This window comes from Myxine glutinosa, chromosome 10 (genome assembly GCF_964187855.1).
Source record: "Myxine glutinosa chromosome 10, kmMyxGlut1.1, whole genome shotgun sequence".
NCBI lineage: Eukaryota > Metazoa > Chordata > Myxini > Myxiniformes > Myxinidae > Myxine > Myxine glutinosa.
In genome coordinates this window covers 131,139,597-131,157,410 of record NC_136270.1, presented here as the reverse complement: position 1 = coordinate 131,157,410, position 17,814 = coordinate 131,139,597, and the positions used below count along the sequence as shown (strand labels likewise).

General features: G+C 45.3%; 1 protein-coding gene across 3 annotated transcripts in view; it reads left to right on the top strand.

The window, feature by feature from the left end:
• The window catches only part of COL6A1 (collagen type VI alpha 1 chain), a 104,902-nt gene that overhangs the window by 65,793 nt on the left and 21,295 nt on the right, over positions 1–17,814 (top strand). For all 3 annotated transcript variants that reach the window (XM_078786099.1, XM_068126086.2, XM_068126085.2), the window contains exons 21-27: positions 3,368–3,430; positions 8,128–8,190; positions 8,404–8,466; positions 14,167–14,217; positions 14,423–14,458; positions 14,627–14,689; positions 16,105–16,170. In XM_078786099.1, the coding sequence (XP_078642225.1) occupies positions 3,368–3,430; positions 8,128–8,190; positions 8,404–8,466; positions 14,167–14,217; positions 14,423–14,458; positions 14,627–14,689; positions 16,105–16,170 (405 nt within the window). The remainder of the gene's footprint in view (positions 1–3,367; positions 3,431–8,127; positions 8,191–8,403; positions 8,467–14,166; positions 14,218–14,422; positions 14,459–14,626; positions 14,690–16,104; positions 16,171–17,814) is intronic.

The window sequence follows — 17,814 nt, the reverse complement described above, 5'->3', positions numbered from 1 at the left end:
CATCCGCGCCGATATGTCTGCGTACCTGCGGTAAAGTGAATCCCTCCCACCTTAAACTTGTTCGCTTTTCATAAGTTTTTTTAAAAACTTTTAAACACTTTAAATTTTTGGATAACAGTATTTCCTGAATTTAACATTAGGTGTTATATTATAATACTGTAGCTACCATATAGCCGGAAAATGTAAAAATTAGCAAATTTACATTCTTTGTCTTCCAGTATCGTCGCTGCACAGCGGAAGAAGTGAACCTTGCCCACCTTAACCTTGTTTGGTTTCATAAGTTTTTAAACAATGTCAATATTTTAACACTTTTAATAAGGATGCAACAGAACAAAAGGAACAGTAGAAAGGAACAAAATAATCTTTCTGAAGAAAAAAGGGATGATAGATGTTGGTGAAGAAGAAGAACCCATTCATTTTCATCGTTCTGTTGCATTCCTATTGGGGACCACTGACGACACTTGCAACCTCTGCCAGGCTGTTCCACACACAACAAAGCACATTAGGAAAGACTGCGAGGTCTTCACTAAGGCAAGAACACATCATAATAGACATGAGGGAACTGTGGGTCACTCCTGGTAGATCAATCACAATACAAAACTGTACTGTGCAGGTATTCTAAGCAGAAAAACCTTCTTATTGATGGTAAATGTTACTTATTTGATCTTATTTTACTCAATTTTTCTTATCTTTCTATTCAAACGTCTTATTTCTCTAATTTATTAATGATTTTTTGGATTTTTGAATTTTGTGAGGCTGGAACGTATCTCATTGACCTGCATGTTAGAAGCTGTTCCCTGTTTGCGATTTCGCCATTCGTGGAGTTTTACAGGAACGTAACCCCCACGGACGATGAGCTTTTACTGTACATGTATTTGAAAATTCAAAAAAATTAAATATTTGACAATTGAAAATGAAGTCATTGAAAATTGAAAAAGAAATTAAAAACTTTTTCAATGAAAGTAAATAAATACAGTAAGCAAAAAAAATTTGAAAAATTAAATAATTTAAAATTTGGAATTTGAAAAAAATGAAGTGATTGAAAATTTAAAAAATTAAGTACTTAAAAATTAAATAATGGAATTTTTTTTGAAAAATAAGCAGAACACAGACACAAAGACGAAACATTTAATGCCTCCCTCCAGGAACCATAACTCTAAGTATGTCGGAGGAAACTACATTTTCATAGATAAACACTCGAATCGTTTACATTTGTGTCATTGTTTTACCACCAACTACAGACTTGGCATTTAATGTGGAATTTTTTTTTTTCTTGACTTGGGTTTACTTTCTGAACTCAGTATATCAATTTGGTGAGTTTATTTTACCCTCGGTGATGTCTTTGTTGAAAGAACCATGTCACTGATTGTCTTTCGCAGCAAGAAGTCAATAAGAGGATTATATCACAGGTGGCGTGACAAAATGTAAGGACAGGTACATTTGACGATTGGCTTCACAATCGGGTATATAATGGTTGTTGCATTCTGTATTAGTGGAAAACAACTGCTGCACGTCTACAAAAGTTATTGCCGCTTCCTCTGGAGATGGTCCGTCAACTTGACAATGCTGTTTGTCATGGAGTGGTGGCTTTACGAAATTCTGGCATGAAACAGCGTGCTATTGCTCGGCAGTATGGCATCACTCAAGGTCAGGTGTCAAAGATCTTGAAACGAAATGCTCAGAGGGGTGTCCCTACTCCAATACCGAGGCCAGGACGTCCACGCAGAACCACAAGGAGAGATGATCGCCAGCTGCACCGGTTAGTCTGCAATGGCAATGACATTGCAATGACAATCAGTGACACTCCAATACCGAGGCCAGGACGTCCACGCAGAACCACAAGGAGAGATGATCGCCAGCTGCACCGGTTAGTCTGCAATGGCCGTACCAAGTCAGCTAATCGGCTTAGGGCTGAGTGGCAGCAACTGACAAATGTGCCTGTATCCAGAAGGCTAGTCAACCAACGACTGGTTCAAGCAGGCTATCGTGCCAGGCGTCCCCTGAGAAAGCCACGCCTGACCAGACAACACAGCCAGCGCCGATTGCAGTGGGCCAGAGAGCACCGTCAATGGCAGCCAGGACACTGGAATCACGTGACCTTCAGTGACGAGTCTAGATTTCTGGTCTATCGTCAAGATGGCCACGTCCGAGTGCGCAGACAAGTGCATGAAGCCCACAACGAAGATTGTATAGTGCCAAGAGTCCAAGCTGGAGGTGGTGGGGTGACCGTTTGGGCTGCTTTTCATGCAGGGGGAAAAACTGACCTGGTTGTTCTGAATGGAAACCTGAACCAGTTCAAGTACAGGGCCATTCTGGAAGAAGCATTGCTTTCATTTGCTCGTGCAGCCTTTCGAGAAAACTTTGTCTTCCAAGATGACAATACACGGCCTCATCGTGCTCGCATGATCCAACACTTTCTTGCTGACCGTGGTGTAGAGCATATGGAGTGGCCTGCCTTGTCCCCGGATATGAATCCGATAGAGAACTTGTGGGCAGAATTAACGCGTCAAATCGACCACTTGGACCAGCAGCCGACATCTGTGCGTGAATTTCAGCAGACTATTGTCACTGCATGGCAAGCGATTCCTGTCCAAACCTTGGCAAATCTCGTGAACACCATGCCTCAACATGTACATGCTCTCCTGAATGCTCGTGGGGGTTACACAAAGTACTGAACTGTAATTTTACTGTCCGTAATCCCATTCATAATTTAACTTTTGTTTTTGTTGAAATTTGTTTTGCCTAATGTGCGAAATAGAGAGATACTTCTGGAAAACGTACAGAAGTTTAACACAGTACTGTCCGTGAATTGAGTTCGATATCAGTTTACATCACTTTCAAGGATCAATTTATTTGCTTCGAAATGTCCAATGTGGTTTTTGTTTCTTTTAAAGGTCACATTAACAAAATCTAGAATAATTTCAACATAATTCCAATGAACTTTTGGTTCTAAGTCATCTTGAAAAGTAAGTTCACCCCCACAAAAAAAAATTCCATATTAAATGCCAAGTCTGTAAATGTAACAATAAATTCCTTGTTCATTGTATGGTATTTATGTCGAGGGTCCACATGATAATATTTCTTTTATAAAATTAATTGATCCTTGTTGAAGATGTTTAAGATCCGGAAGTGTTTAGAAGTCAGTTGATAGGATGACGCTGGCGCTACATAACTCTAAGGTCATTGCAAATGATCGCGAGCCAGCAGAACCCTCGACCTTCCATGCCGTCATCCCATGGATGGAATAGCAGTTGCAGGACCTGCCTGTAAAAGGCAAAGTAAATGGTTGCTGCCAATATGTTGTTGACAATAAATGGCTGTATATATATTTTTTGGACGTCCGTTTGTTGTACACGTGTTCCAACAGGGCGACGTGGGTCCACAAGGACCTGATGGGCATGAGGGAAACCCCGGAGCCTCTGGAAAACCGGTGGGTTCAAAACTCTGCAGGGAAATCCTTGCAGCAGCAAAGCTAAAAATGTCGTGAGCTAGAAGGTGCAGCATCATGGAGACTATAGTGCATAATCTATAAGTGTGGAACATCGGAATGTTTGTCCGGTAGTCTTATAGCATCAGTCGTGTCTTTCTTTGCTCGACATTCTGTTTTGTCTGTCTTCTGTCTATTTTCTCGACAAACCATATATGTGAGAGCATTGAAAACAGATATTGACATAACTGGCTCGGGTGACCACTGCCTGGAAAGTTGTTGGTTCAACATGTGTGGGTTTGATCTGGCACATGATGAGTGCAGAGCGTGAAATCCATGTGACCCAGGGTAATGTGGAATGGACAGGAAAGCAATTTCTGGATCGATACAATGTTCGCAAAGACAGCAGTTTGATGCTGTCTAAATGGCTGTTTGGCCGAGAGCAGTTATTGTGCATTTGTAAAAAAAAAAAAAAGAGCCAGTGGACCCTGAGAGGGTGTGTTCCGAGGCTGAGACAAGGTGAGGAGCTAGAAAATGGTTGAGGAGTCAGGAGATGGAGTTCAGGGGCGAGAGAGTATTGATCAATTCTTTCTTTCAACGGAGATTGAGATTCATGGAAGAACTGGATGATGAGTGTTTATATAGCGGAAGAGCAAAGCTAGATGGCATACGAGGAAGGATGGAGAAGGTATGAATCGGTGACCTAGAAAATATCAGTAATAGTATTTTGGGATTACACGAGTGGGTGATGGCTCACCATTTTAAATGAGAATGTGATTGGACAGACATAGGGAGGAGATTGTACAGTCAAGAGAAGAAAGGCACAAATGAGTGGAGCCGAGTAGTTTACCTGGATTTAGAGAGGGCATCATGGTGTGGATTAGTAGCTGAGCACTTGCATCTGGGTCAGACTCGTGAGGCATAAACCTCTGAGAGGGCAGCTTGGGCTAGAAGCAGAAATGATTCACTATGAAAAGCTAGGCCACCAACCTGTTTGCGGTGGGAGAGGAACAGGCCTTGCACCTCAACCTCTTGTTGAGTAATTCCTATAAGCCTCAGTGCTTTGGATTCCACCGCTTCCAGGGGCACAATGTAATATCTGCTAGCACCAGTCTCAGAAGATCCATACTCCGAGACTTTAAATTAAGGCTTTGGACCTCGAGAGGCCGAGTAATTCCTTGGCTGTGCAGAGGATGTCAAGGCATCTCCCTGCCCTTATTGTTATTCCAAGCATTTCCAAAGATTGCACCTCTGCCAGAGGTTGACTGCAGAGGTAAACTGGAGAGTTCGCCACACATCGTATGACCAGCATTTGGGAGATGGGGAAAATGACTCAAAAGTCTAATGCCAAACGAGCCTGGTTTACTCGTCTAAGATACATTCCTTCTGTGGACCTTTTGAAGTGTATAAGGTTCCCAACAGAGATGCAAGCATGAAGCCTGGTGTTGCCTTGATGGATAGATATGGAAGGATAGAGATGAGGAGGGATTGAAAGAGGGAGACTATTGTAGACCAGACAAGTCTGCATTGTTGAACTTCTAGAAACGATGACTCTTGGGGAAGACGGAAGTGCGTGTAATTTAAAATTGTAAACCTCAGGTAGTGATTGCCATGTGGTCTACTACGTATATACAAAGGGGTCAGGGAGGAGTATGGGGGTATGCAGGGCGGAGTGTGTGGCATGAGTTTGGCTCAGCAAGCTGAACCATTTTATCTTTCAGAACAACCAATCCTGTTTCTTTTTTCTTTGTTTTCCCCACCCCTCACCCTGCACCCCTCACCCTGCACCCCCACTGCACCCACCCCTATGTTGTCTTTGTACTGCCCAGGAACCGTGCCCAAAACATACTGAGAAATCTTTACTCTTGAAGTGAAATGCTGAGGCCTCAATCTCTCTTATTTCCTATTTATATTGTCCATGAGTCTTTGTTACGTTCATAAGGTTTGGATGTTATGGCTTTGTTGGAACTTTCACTTGGAGCCTTATTACAGTGTACGTGTTTGTTCTGAATTGCCTGCCACACATTTTGACCCACAGGGCTCAAACTTGCCATGAATACTGAGGACTCCCTCATTGTGCTTTTGAACGATAAACCTCTCCCTCCAACCCCCTACCCCATCCCACCCCACCATGTGTATTTGCTTCCATATACCGGGTACACTTTCTCATGCATGGGCCTCACTCCTACTTGGCATGGAGTGTCCACTCCCCCAGGATAGTTTTCCACTTTGCCTCACCTCCTGCACCAACTCCACCCCCATTACAGTACTTCCATCATGCCCCTACTATGTTGTGTGTTTGTTCTGATTTGCCGGCCACACCTTTTGACCCATGGGGCATGAAGAATGTTCAAGTTTAGCTGGGGGAGGTGGAGGGTGGAGGGTGGGTGGTAGTTGGGAGAGTGAGGTTGAGGTTTTGAAAGGAGGGTGTGGTTGAGGAGGTCTTGGGGTTGGGAGAGGGGGTTGAGGACATGGGATTTGTTTAGGGAGCTGGAGGACTTGGAGGTGGGGTTTGTGGCTTGTGGGGTGGGGTGGGGGGTGGGGATTGAAGACAACTTGTTGAGCTGTTTGCAGAATTTGTGTGTGGGGGAGGAGGGTTGAGCCCTTGTGGTTTTGTGGGGGAGTTGGGGACTTGGGGTTGAAAGGGGAGTTGAGGTCTTGCGGTTGGGAAGGGGAGTTGAGGTCTTGGGGTTGGGAAGGGGAGTTGAGGTATTGGGGCTTGGAAGGGGGGTTGAGGACTTGAGGTTGGGAAGGAGAGTTGAGGACTTGTGGTTTGGAAGGGGAGTTGAGGACTTGGGGTTTTGAAGGTGAGTTGAGGACTTGGGGTTTTGAAGGTGAGTTGAGGACTTGGGGTTTTGAAGGTGAGTTGAGGACTTGGGGTTTTGAAGGTGAGTTGAGGACTTGGGGTTGGGAAGATGAGTTGAGGACTTGGGGTTGGGAAGGGGAGTTCAGGACTTGGGGTTGGGAAGGGGAGTTGAGCACTTGGGGTTGGGAAGGGGAGTTGAGGACTTGGGGTTGGGAAGGGGCAGGTTGGGAAGGGGAGTTGAATAATTGGGGTTGGAAAGGGGAGTTGAGGTCTTGTGGTTGGGAGGGGAGTTGAAGACTTGGGGTTGGAAAGGGGAGTTGAGGTCTTGTGGTTTGGAAGGGGAGTTGAGGACTTGCGGTTGGGAAGGGGAGTTGAGGACTTGGGGTTGGGAAGGGGAGTTGAGGACTTGGGGTTGGGAAGGGGAGTTGAGGACTTGGGGTTGGGAAGGGGAGTTGAGGACTTGGGGTTTTGAAGGTGAATTGAGGACTTGGGGGTTTGAAGTTGAGTTGAGCACTTGATGTTTTGAAGGTGAGTTGAGGACTTCGGGTTGGGAAGGTGAGTTGAGGACTTTGGGTTGGGAAGGTGATTTGAGGACTTGGAGTTGGGAAGGTGAGTTGAGGACTTGGGGTTGGGAAGGGGAGTTGAGGACATGGGGTTGGGAAGGGGAGTTGAGGACTTGGGGTTGGGAAGGGGTGTTGAGGACTTGGGATTGGGAAGGGGTGTTGAGGACTTGGGATTGGGAAGGGGTGTTGAGGACTTGGGGTTGGGAAGGGGAGTTGAGGACTTGGGGTTGGGAAGGGGAGTTGAGGACATGGGGTTGGGAAGGGGAGTTGAGGACTTGGGGTTGGGAAGGGGTGTTGAGGACTTGGGATTGGGAAGGGGTGTTGAGGACTTGGGGTTGGGAAGGGGAGTTGAGGACTTGGGGTTGGGAAGGGGAGTTGAGGACTTGGGGTTGGGAAGGGGAGTTGAGGACTTGGGGTTGGGAAGGGGAGTTGAGGACCTGAGGTTGGGAAGGGGAGTTGAGGACTTGGGGTTTTGAAGGTGAATTGAGGACTTGGGGTTTTGAAGTTGAGTTGAGGACTTGGGGTTTTGAAGGTGAGTTGAGGACTTGGGGTTTTTAAGGTGAGTTGAGGACTTGGTGTTTTGAAGGTGAGTTGAGGACTTGGGGTTGGGAAGGTGAGTTGAGGACTTGGGGTTGGGAAGGTGAGTTGAGGACTTGGGGTTGGGAAGGGGAGTTGAGGACTTGGGGTTGGGAATGGGAGTTGAGGACTTGGGTTTGGGAAGAGGGGTTGAGGGCTTGGGGTTAGTTTGGGGAGTTGAGGACTTTGAGTTGGGTGTGGGAGAGGAGTACAATTGAGGACATGAAGTCACATCTTGCATTACTACATGGAATTTCCATGGTTTCCAGTATATAATAATTGTGAATGTTTTCTAAACTGATATAAATGAGTTTTTGTTCCCTCCCAATTGGAAGTAATGTGATTTTTAAAGGAGAAAATCGTGTTGGCCTGTTGGTGTTCCCATCTGACTACACTGGTTATGACGAGGAACCCAGGTTAAAATCCCATATACATCTTGTAGGTGTTTGTCTATTGCCTAATGATACCTTTGTAAACCATGTAATAACACAATGGTGTTTATGAATACCTTTTCCCTGCATCGGATTTCTGTACAAGCTCCACTATGTGAGCCTCAGATTGATGTGATGTAAAGAATATCAAGAATCAATCTGTAATCCATAAGCAGAGACTGGAGCAGGTTGACTGTTTTTATTAGTCGTTATGCTGGTACTGGTGGAATGGCAGGAAGTAGCATAATAAAGTGAGTCATATGTGAAACCTACAGACAAAATACCTGAGATAAATCCAGTTAAATGGCCACTGTTGTTTTTCAGGGTAAATCAGGTCGACTTGGTCCGAAAGGTCACAAGGGAGAGGAAGGTCTTTCTGGCCCTGAGGTAAGTTGCCTTCCAGGTAAGATAAGTAATGGAGTGTTTAGCTCTACCTACAGGTGTGTGTGTGTGGGTGTGTGTGTGTGTGTGTGTGTGTGTGTGTGTGTGTGTGTGTGTGTGTGTGTGTGTGTGTGTGTTAGAGAGAAAGAGATACTTATTTGCGTGATAAATGCCACCAACAGACGTTTGCACAGAAATGAGTTTTGTTTGTTTGCACAGGGACTGCATGGTCCAAAGGGACGTCCAGGTTTGCCTGGGAATCAGGGATCCATCGGAGAGAGGGTGAGCATATTCCTTTCCCATTCTTCGAACGCGCTGCCAGTTGTCTCTGGCTGAATGCAAATGTGAGATCGATGTTCGCAAAACATTTTGCCTTTGTACAAAATGTTCTCCAGGAAACTTTGATGGATAATACGGTTTGTGGCATAGGGAGCGGAGCCATGGAATATTATTTGGGAGTGTACTGTGCAGACCATTTCATGATCACTTCGCTTAAGGAAGAGCGTTTATGATTGGGCGATGGGAGGTATTCGAAGATGCGTGTTCTGTAACAAATGGTCTTGGAGACTGAACAGTCACATTATGGTGATTTGTTTTAATTATTTATTTATTTTGCATTGGGTTTTAGTTGAAGGTGAGATGTTGCTCAGGTCAGGATGGAATTGGTTTTGTCGCAGTGCTGAAGAGGAGAGTCTGGGTTTAGGATATGGAAAGTGCATTCGTACTCGGAGGAAGCTGTGCCGAAGGAAATGCGCCCGCGATGTGTGATACAGCAGCATGTCTCCGAGTGTGGTTTGAAAATCTGGAGGTGGTTTCATGGAACAAACAACAACGGAAACTAGACACAACGAATTCCACAGTGAGACGTGCTTTCCCTCGGGTGATATTCCCAGTATCTAGATCCGCGACGGTAAGATTCCCCATAATTTGAGCATTCCATTCAAGCGTGCTAAGCAGCAATACATGGATATGTAGAGCATCCTAGTATTTTATTCATGTTGATGAGAGCGTTCATGGATGCTAATCCAAAACCGACGAGCTTCCTCTTTTCCCAAATGTCATTCGACCTTGAATCTTTTTGAGGAGCAGATGCCCGAGGTTCAAGCTTCGGTTTTGCTGTTGCCTAGAGCTCCTTCAAAATATGCTCCAGTGGCCTGAAGTCCATTTCCTTCCTTTTAACGCACAAAGCTCCCTCCCACTCGCTTTTCCTCCTTCTCGAGCGGCATGAGGGATGAAGCATTCCAGATGTTGCTTGCATTTGAAGCCTCGGCTTCAGACTTCACTGCGTGTGGCATGCTACCCTGGCCTGCACATGTTCAAACAGTTTACACTTTAGGCAAAATACAGGAGCATCTTGCTTATTGGTGAATCGGAGCAGCAACTGAGTCGACTACATGATGAAAATGGCAAACGGAATCCCAATGGGCAGATGCTTATACAGGAAATGGCAAAAGTGCTTTGGATATGTCAGTCTTAATGACTTTTACTGTCCCCACGCTTAAAAAAATAATGGGGGGGGGGGGGTGTGGGATATTGTAATCGGCTCCGTCTGTCTGTATGTCCATATGTCCGTCCGTCTGTTTGTCTGTCACACTAACTCCTCAATGGTTGGGCAGAAATTCATCAAACTTGAGACATGTGATCACCACATGGCAAAAAGGCACGAGAGTGGTATGAATTTTGGCCCTTTTTGGGGATCTGGGGCGGGATCGAAAGGTCAAATACCGAAAAATTTCATTTTAAACATTTAAAAAATGAATCCTTCTATATGTAATCAACATTGGGAGATGCATGAAATGTGTAACGATTTTTTATTTGACCCCCGGTTCAGGTCTCAGGGGGTGGGGCCTTGGAGTCACTGGGGTCAAAACAGAAGTTTTTTTTTAACTGAAAATCGAAAGGTCAAAGATATTGATGGATATTTCCTGGTCATTCCTGGTGGAACTTTTTGCTATCTTTCAACTTTGCTTTTGGTGGGAAGGGTCGGGAATTTGCGATGACATGCCTGGCTATTGTCTCCTCCGGTTTGATCGACATGAACCCCGTCCTGGCAGCGGAATGGCGCTGTACATCAAAAACTCCATTCCTCACTCTGTGTACTGCTATTTCACCTCCCAAACCCCAGGTGTACCTCTGGCTGCGACTTCCCTCCGCTCCCACATCTTGTTTGTTTGTGTGTTGTACCATCCTTCCAAGTGACGACTCCATCTACATCTCTCTCAAACGACGTGGACCAACTTTTAACCACTCATCCCAACTCTCTCTTCCTCATATGTGGTGACTTCAATGGTCACCATGCTAGTTGGCTGGGTGTGGGTACCTCTCTCAACAGCCATGGAAATTCTGTGAAGGACTTCTGTGACTCCATGGGACTGGCTCAATCCGTGAGTTTTCCTACCTGGATTTCTCCCAATGGGAAATCTTCCCTTCTGGATTTGGTGATGACCAACTTCCCCGCCAATGTATCTTGTTCATCCTCTGCCCCAATTGGCTCATCTGATCATGTGCTTGTGAAGGTCAACATCTCTGACCATTCTCAGAGAACAGCCTCAGCACCTGCGAGTCTGGCAGTTCACTCGCACAAACGGGCAGGGACTGCAAGCAGCCAACACACTTCAGGATGGGTCTCCTATATCTACCGCTCCTGATATTGATTCATCCTGGAAATTATTCCACAGATACATACTCTCTCATGTGCACAGATTCATCCCATCTTGTCTTCAGTTATCTTACCCATCCTCCCGCTCTTGGTTTTCTGAATCCTGTGATGAGGCAGTTGCTTTAAAACAATTTGCATTCTCTTGCTGGAATTCAAATCCAACTAAAGGCAACCTCAGATCATTCCACAAATCCCGCAACAAGTGTGTGTGTGTGTGTACTCTCAGGAGAGACAGAAAACAACATCTGTCTAATCTCAAGAATGAGCTTTCAAACTTGTCTCCCTCCTCTAAATCCTGGTGGAGCCATGTCAATTCAATCACTGGTGTGTGCTCCTCTTGGAACCGCAGCTCCTCACCGCAAATGGAACCACAGCCAACTCTGCTCGTGAGAAGGCCGAACGCCTCAATTCTGTTTTTGCTTCAAAATATTGTGTCCCTAACCACTCCTTCTTTGTACCCAACTTCTCCTAGATTCTGTATCCTTTGCATCTAAGAAGGTGGAAAAGTTTCTGGCAACCCTCGACTGTGACTCTGCAACTGGACAGCACGGCATCGGCTCACGTGTCCTAAAAATCTGTTCTGGTTCTCTTGCACTTCATCTCTCTACCCTTTTCACCTTGTCATTTACCCTAGGTCATCTTCCATCTGCTTGGAAATCGACCAACATCACTGCACTTCATAAAAAGGTGCAAAAACTGAAACAGACCGATTCACTTACTTCCACTCATCAGCAAGGTCAATGGATCCATCATCCCAGTTGCTATAAAATCATTGCTCTTCTCCAACAGCCTCATCTCAGATCACCAATTTGGTTTCAGACCTGGTCACTCAACCTTGGACGCACTGCTTCTACGCACCCAACAGTGGATGCAGGCCCTCAATATCAGACATGAGATCAGGGCCCTCTCTCTGGACATATCTCGAGGTTTCGATACAGTCTAGCATCCCGCCTTGCTCTCCAAACTGTCTGCCTATGGAATCCAAGGCCAACTCCACTCTTGGATTGCTGACGTCGTCCACTCTCGTAGCCAATGTTTGGCTCTCAACGGAACCCTTTCTTCTCTCCCTGTCAAGGCTGGAATACCCCAAGAGGGTGTTCTTGGCCCCATCCTATTCCTAATCTTCATCAATGATCCCTTTCACTCTAGAAAATCCCATTTATCTCTTTGCTGATGACTCCACTTTCTGACATGACATCCCTCATCCTTCAGACAGGCAGCTGTCTCTTCCCTCTCCTCATAGCTTCACAAACTGGTCAAACACCTGGAACTTGTCTTTCAATCCTGAGAGAACCCACACACTCACTTTCTCTCTCCAAAAGGACTGTTCCACAAAACCTCCCATCTTCTTTCTCAAAAACCGTCTTGAAGAGGTTCAGTCATTTAAACTCTTGGGTCTTACTCTCAACTATGATCTCTCTGGGACAAGCCAAACTTCAAAGTTGGCCTTCAAAGACAGATGCCAACTGGGCAACCTCCATCTTGCAAAGTCCTTCCTTGGTACACCTGAGCTCCTATCCACCGACAAGGCTTTCATCTGCAGTGTGATGGAGTACTGCTCTCCCCTCTGGCCTGGCTCCCCTGTCTCACATCTTGCTCAACTTGACGCTGTGGAAACCAAGGCTTTCAAGATCTTTGGAATCTTTTGTGACAAAGCTGAGTTTATGAGCCTATCACTTTGTCATCGCCAACAGGTTAGGTCTCTCTGTCTTCTTACACTTAATTTCTGGTCTTGCACCCTCTGCCCTCACTGTGCTCTGTCACACCCACCCCACAAATATCGGCAAAACACACACGGTCCACCAGCAACACCCTCCTAGTGAAACTGCCTGAATCCAGAACCACTGCTCACCTCCATTCATTTATTCCTCTTTTCACGCCCGTGAAATCACCTTCAACACAGTCTTCAATCTTATTCTTCCGTCTGGGTCTTCAAGACAGCTGTTTACCATCATCTCAGGTCATCCCCCATCCAAAGCCATTATCTCTTCAATACCCGTTAAACCACCCCCATGCCTCCCAAAGTTTTTGCTTTTATATCCATCTTGTCCACCTCTTGCATTCTCCGCTACCCCTCATCGTTACCCGCATCCCTTGTTTGCCAGTTCTCGTCCACCTTTTCCTGTCGCCCGGCTGTTGGCGTTTCCCCCTTTCTCCTGTCGTTCCCTTTGTTTTGCCCATATCTGTTCTGTGTCTCCTAGCTCTTCCACAAGCCCAGACCATGCATAACATTTACATGTGTATATATATATATATATTGGTGGACATGTTGGGTGTGTGACGAGGGCAAATGGATTAGATTTTGGTGAAGATCCAGATCTGGATACTAGAATTTTTTTAACTGACTCTTCACCTTTGAGAGATGGGACCAAAATTGATATATCACACGATATCTCAAAAAGTTATGGACTAATTCGGACAAGACTTGGTGCACAGGTTGGGTGTGTGACAAGGTTGAATTGATTAGATTTTGGTTCATGTCCGGATCCAAATCCGGCCCATTAGTGGAATACAAAATGTAAACGATAGAGCCTGGTGGATGTATGTTCCCTACCGTGTGCTGTTATAGTTCTATGAGACAATTACTTTACGTGGAAACTTGCAATCAAGTGTTCCATACATCCCTCGTGCTAAAAAGGCATTTGGAATGAACACTGCAACAGTCCTTTAGCAATTATTTGTTAAAATTTCATTCGATGATCAAAAACCACGTAAACCTATTTTTATTAATGGTGTATTCTAACATGGTTCACTTAATCACAAACCCAATAATGAACCAATGAAAGTGACAGACACATGCTGATAAATTATCCTTTGTACAATTAATAATCAACATGACAGTCAAACTATCTTCTTCTTATGACCCGCTCTAACCTTACAGTCACTTGTTCTATTGTTTAATAAACAATTATTTTGGGTGCCTCATGTTTCAGAGACATTTTCCAGTCTGAGTTGAATCCTCTCGCAGATGAACAAGTCATTAAAAAAATCATAATCATATCAGTCAGGAAACCATTTAATGTTGGCCTCGTAGAAACGTTTATGTCTGGGAATGGATACACTGTATGCTACCTGGCAAAGACGTCCATTGCTACTCCAAGTCTTGGCAGTGTATTGGAATCGAGAGGTTTGTGGAATGAATGTTTTGTGGAGCACGGAATGACTCATGAATACCACTCTGGTATTAACAGTCTGTACCTCTTTCCCCGTCCTTCCCTGCACCCCTTGCCTCCCCCCCTACTCTAATTCCCATTCCTCATACCTTCCCCACACACTTTTTCCACTTCCCTCTCCCCCATCTTCTCTCCTTCATTCTACCCCAGGGAGATGAGGGTATTCCATCAGAAGGCATCAAAGGTTTCCCAGGAATGCCTGTAGGTCATCAATACAGCTCTACCCACGGAATACCGATAATTATTTTTTCCTGCATTTTCTTATTTTTTGTCAAACATTGCAAGTTTATCTGAATATTTAATAACCACTCCAGAGTTTGCCACATGTAACATTTATTTTACAAGATGCAGAATATTCACACCAGATTTATATTCCTCTGATACTGATCTGAGCCTTTCATTCTAGGGTATGGCTGGGCCTCGTGGAAAACCAGGTCCGAAGGTAAGCATCTGGAGCCACCGAGACGATTCCAGCATGGAACACGTTCTGGAATCTCTGATGATGTGAAACACAAATGGGATACGATACACTTATTAACCGACCCTCGGGATGTTTGTCTGTGGGATGACTTCACCTGAAAGTGGATATTTTGTCCAATGCTTCCTTCAGGGCTCAGACGGTTTACCAGGTGTGAAGGGGGAAAGAGGGGAACTTGGAGATCCAGGAGAGGATGTAAGTTCATTTCCTTTAAAATTTGTTTGGGTGAAGTTGTCATGGAAACGGTGTCAGACGATTGCACATTTTATTGTAGAAACATGTTGTCCTTCCAAGAAACATTGAGGTGCAAACTCCATTCGTCCTCGTCCTGTTCCTTGTGAAATTGTTTGAAGGTGCATTCATTTCCTTTTCCCTTTGTGACCATTTATAATGGAAGCACTAATGCAGACCATGAGAGTCATAAGGCATGGGAATCATGAATCACAAGATGTGACAAGCAGGCTCGATGAGGAAAGTTTTAATGCTTCCGGAACTCGGTGGTTAAAGTGGGAATCAGGAGCCGATTAAACCCAATGAATAATCCAATTGGATCATTTATCTTTGAAAAAAAACTGGTAAAGTCTGTATGTATATTAGAGAAGAATAATATTCCAAACTTCGAAATAAATAAAGAAAATATGAACCCTGCACTAAGATATAGTCAGATATGTGAGGAATGATCATCAAGATGTATTCGTAAAAATTTCCAGAGATGAGCTTATGACGGTGTCTACTCTCCTAGCTTGATCATAACTGCACCGCACCCCTTTGGGGGTTCAAAACTTGAAACTACCCCCATCCGAGCTTGATCATAACTGCACCGCACCCCTTTGGGGGTTCAAAACTTGAAACTACCCCCATCCGAGCTTGATCATAACTGCACCGCACCCCTTTGGGGGTTCAAAACTTGAAACCACCCCCATCCGAGCTTGATCATAACTGCACCGCACCCCTTTGGGGGTTCAGAAGGTGAAACCACCCCAGTCCAAGCTTGATCATAACTGCACCGCACCCCTTTGGGGGTTCAAAACTTGAAACCATCCACGTCTATCTAACCGTCTGCATGTTTGTGGAAGCCAAATACATGGGTCATGACAGTTTCCTGACTGCTAATGGTCTTGGGGGAATGTAATGCCATCTCCTAAACTTATATTGTTTAAGTGCTTGACTTATTTTACTTCTGTGCAATTAACGTGTTAAATTGGATGATTCACTTAAAATCAGTATATAGACCAGGAGCCAATTAATGGAGACCAGGAGCCAATTAATATTTCATTATAATGATTTTGTATTGGAATGTATTTTGAAGAATTTTGTGAAAATATTGTACAAACATATGAAGTGCAAAGCAATTTAATTTAAGATTTTAAAATGGGAGAAAGTGAAGTCTGCAGGTGTTTGAAAGTTTGTGTTCGTACCTGATGACGGTGGATCTTACTTTGTAACTGACGTTAATTTTTCCATCTTTACAATCCATATCAGTATTGTTGGAACAGAATTTGCTCCACATTTGCTAACCCTACCACTGGCTTGCTTGATCAAAGCATATGATTATCACCAAAGCGTAATATTTATAAGTTGTTCGTAATATATAATCTCCTTTTCGACAGGATACTTCCTTGGGCAGGCCCGGATCACCAGGACCCAAAGGGTACCCCGGTCACCCAGGTCCTCCTGTAAGTGAGCACTACGCAAACAGGAAACCAGATAATGCATGTTGTTTACATATCTGTTCCCCACCCGGTGATCTTGCAAGCTCCTTTAACACCAACACACTTGGGAGTCAGCATGATGTTATGATGGAGAACTGCACTTATTGGGAAACAAATATTAATTTATGCAGATATTACCGTTTAATGACGATGATATTACAATGACAGTGAACTCTCAATAAGAAAAATACCCAAACAAGACGGATTCCCATAATTGCAATGGAATTTTGTCATGCTGCTCGAAATAGGAAATCGAAACACTTTTTCATTCTCTCATGGTGTTTATTGAGTGGGAGTAGGATGGCTAACTTTTTGCAAGGGCCTCAGCAACAGCTGGATGCTGCAAATGAGTTGCTTTGACTCATCAGATGATCTACAACATTAATTAGCCAAAAATTCAAAATCCATAACTCCTCCATAGAAAAGAAAGGGTGCGTTACAAAACCTGCATTACAAAATTATCCAAGAGTGTGGAACGCGACAATCGGCACAGCGAGAATCGGCACAGCGAGAATCCGCACAGTGCGAATTGGCAAAGTGAGAAACGGAACAGTGGGAATCGGCACAGTGGGAATCGGCACAGTGGGAATCGGCACAGTGGGAATCGGCACAGTAAGAATCGGCACAGCGAGAATCCGCACAGGGAGAATCCGCACATCGAGAATTGGGCCAGCGAGAATTGGGCCAGCGAGAATTGGCCCAGCGAGAATTGGCCCAGCGAGAATTGGCACCGCGAGAATCCGCACAGCGAGAATCGGCCCAGTGAGAATTGGCCCAGCGATAATTGGCCAAGCGAGAATTCGCTCAGCGAAAATTGGCCCAGCGAGAATCGGCACAGCGAGAATCGGCACCGCGAAAATCCGCACAGCGAGAATTGGCACAGCGAGAATCTGCACAGCGAGAATTGGCACAGCGAGAATCTGCACCGCGAGAATCTGCACCGCGAGAATCGGCACCGCGAGAATCGGCACCGCGAGAATCTGCACCGCGAGAATCTGCACCGCGAGAATCTGCACCGTGAAATCGGCACCGCGAGAATCCGCACAGCGAGAATGCGCACAGCGAGAATTGGCCCAAAGATAATTGGCCAAGCGAGAATTCGCTCAGCGAAAATCGGCCCAGCGAGAATCGGCACAGCGAGAATCGGCACAGCGAGAATCTGCACCGTGAGAATCTGCACCGCGAGAATCGGCACCGTGAGAATCGGCACCGTGAGAATCGGCACCGTGAGAATCGGCACCGTGAGAATCGACACCGTGAGAATCGGCACCGCGAGAATCGGCACCGCGAGAATCGGCACCGCGAAAATCTGCACAGCGAAAATCTGCACCGCGAGAATCGGCACAGCGAGAATCGGCACAGCAAGAATCCACACAGCGAGAATCGGCACAGTGATAACTGGCACAGTGGGAATCAGCACGGTGAGAATCGGCACAGTGGGAATCGGCACAGTGGGAATCGGCACAGTGAGAATCGGCACAGTGAGAATCGGCACAGTGAGAATCGGCACAGTGAGAATCGGTACAGTGAGAATCGGCACAGCAAAAATCTGCACCGCAAGAATCGGCACAGCGCGAATCAGCACAGCGAGAATCGGCACAGCGGGGA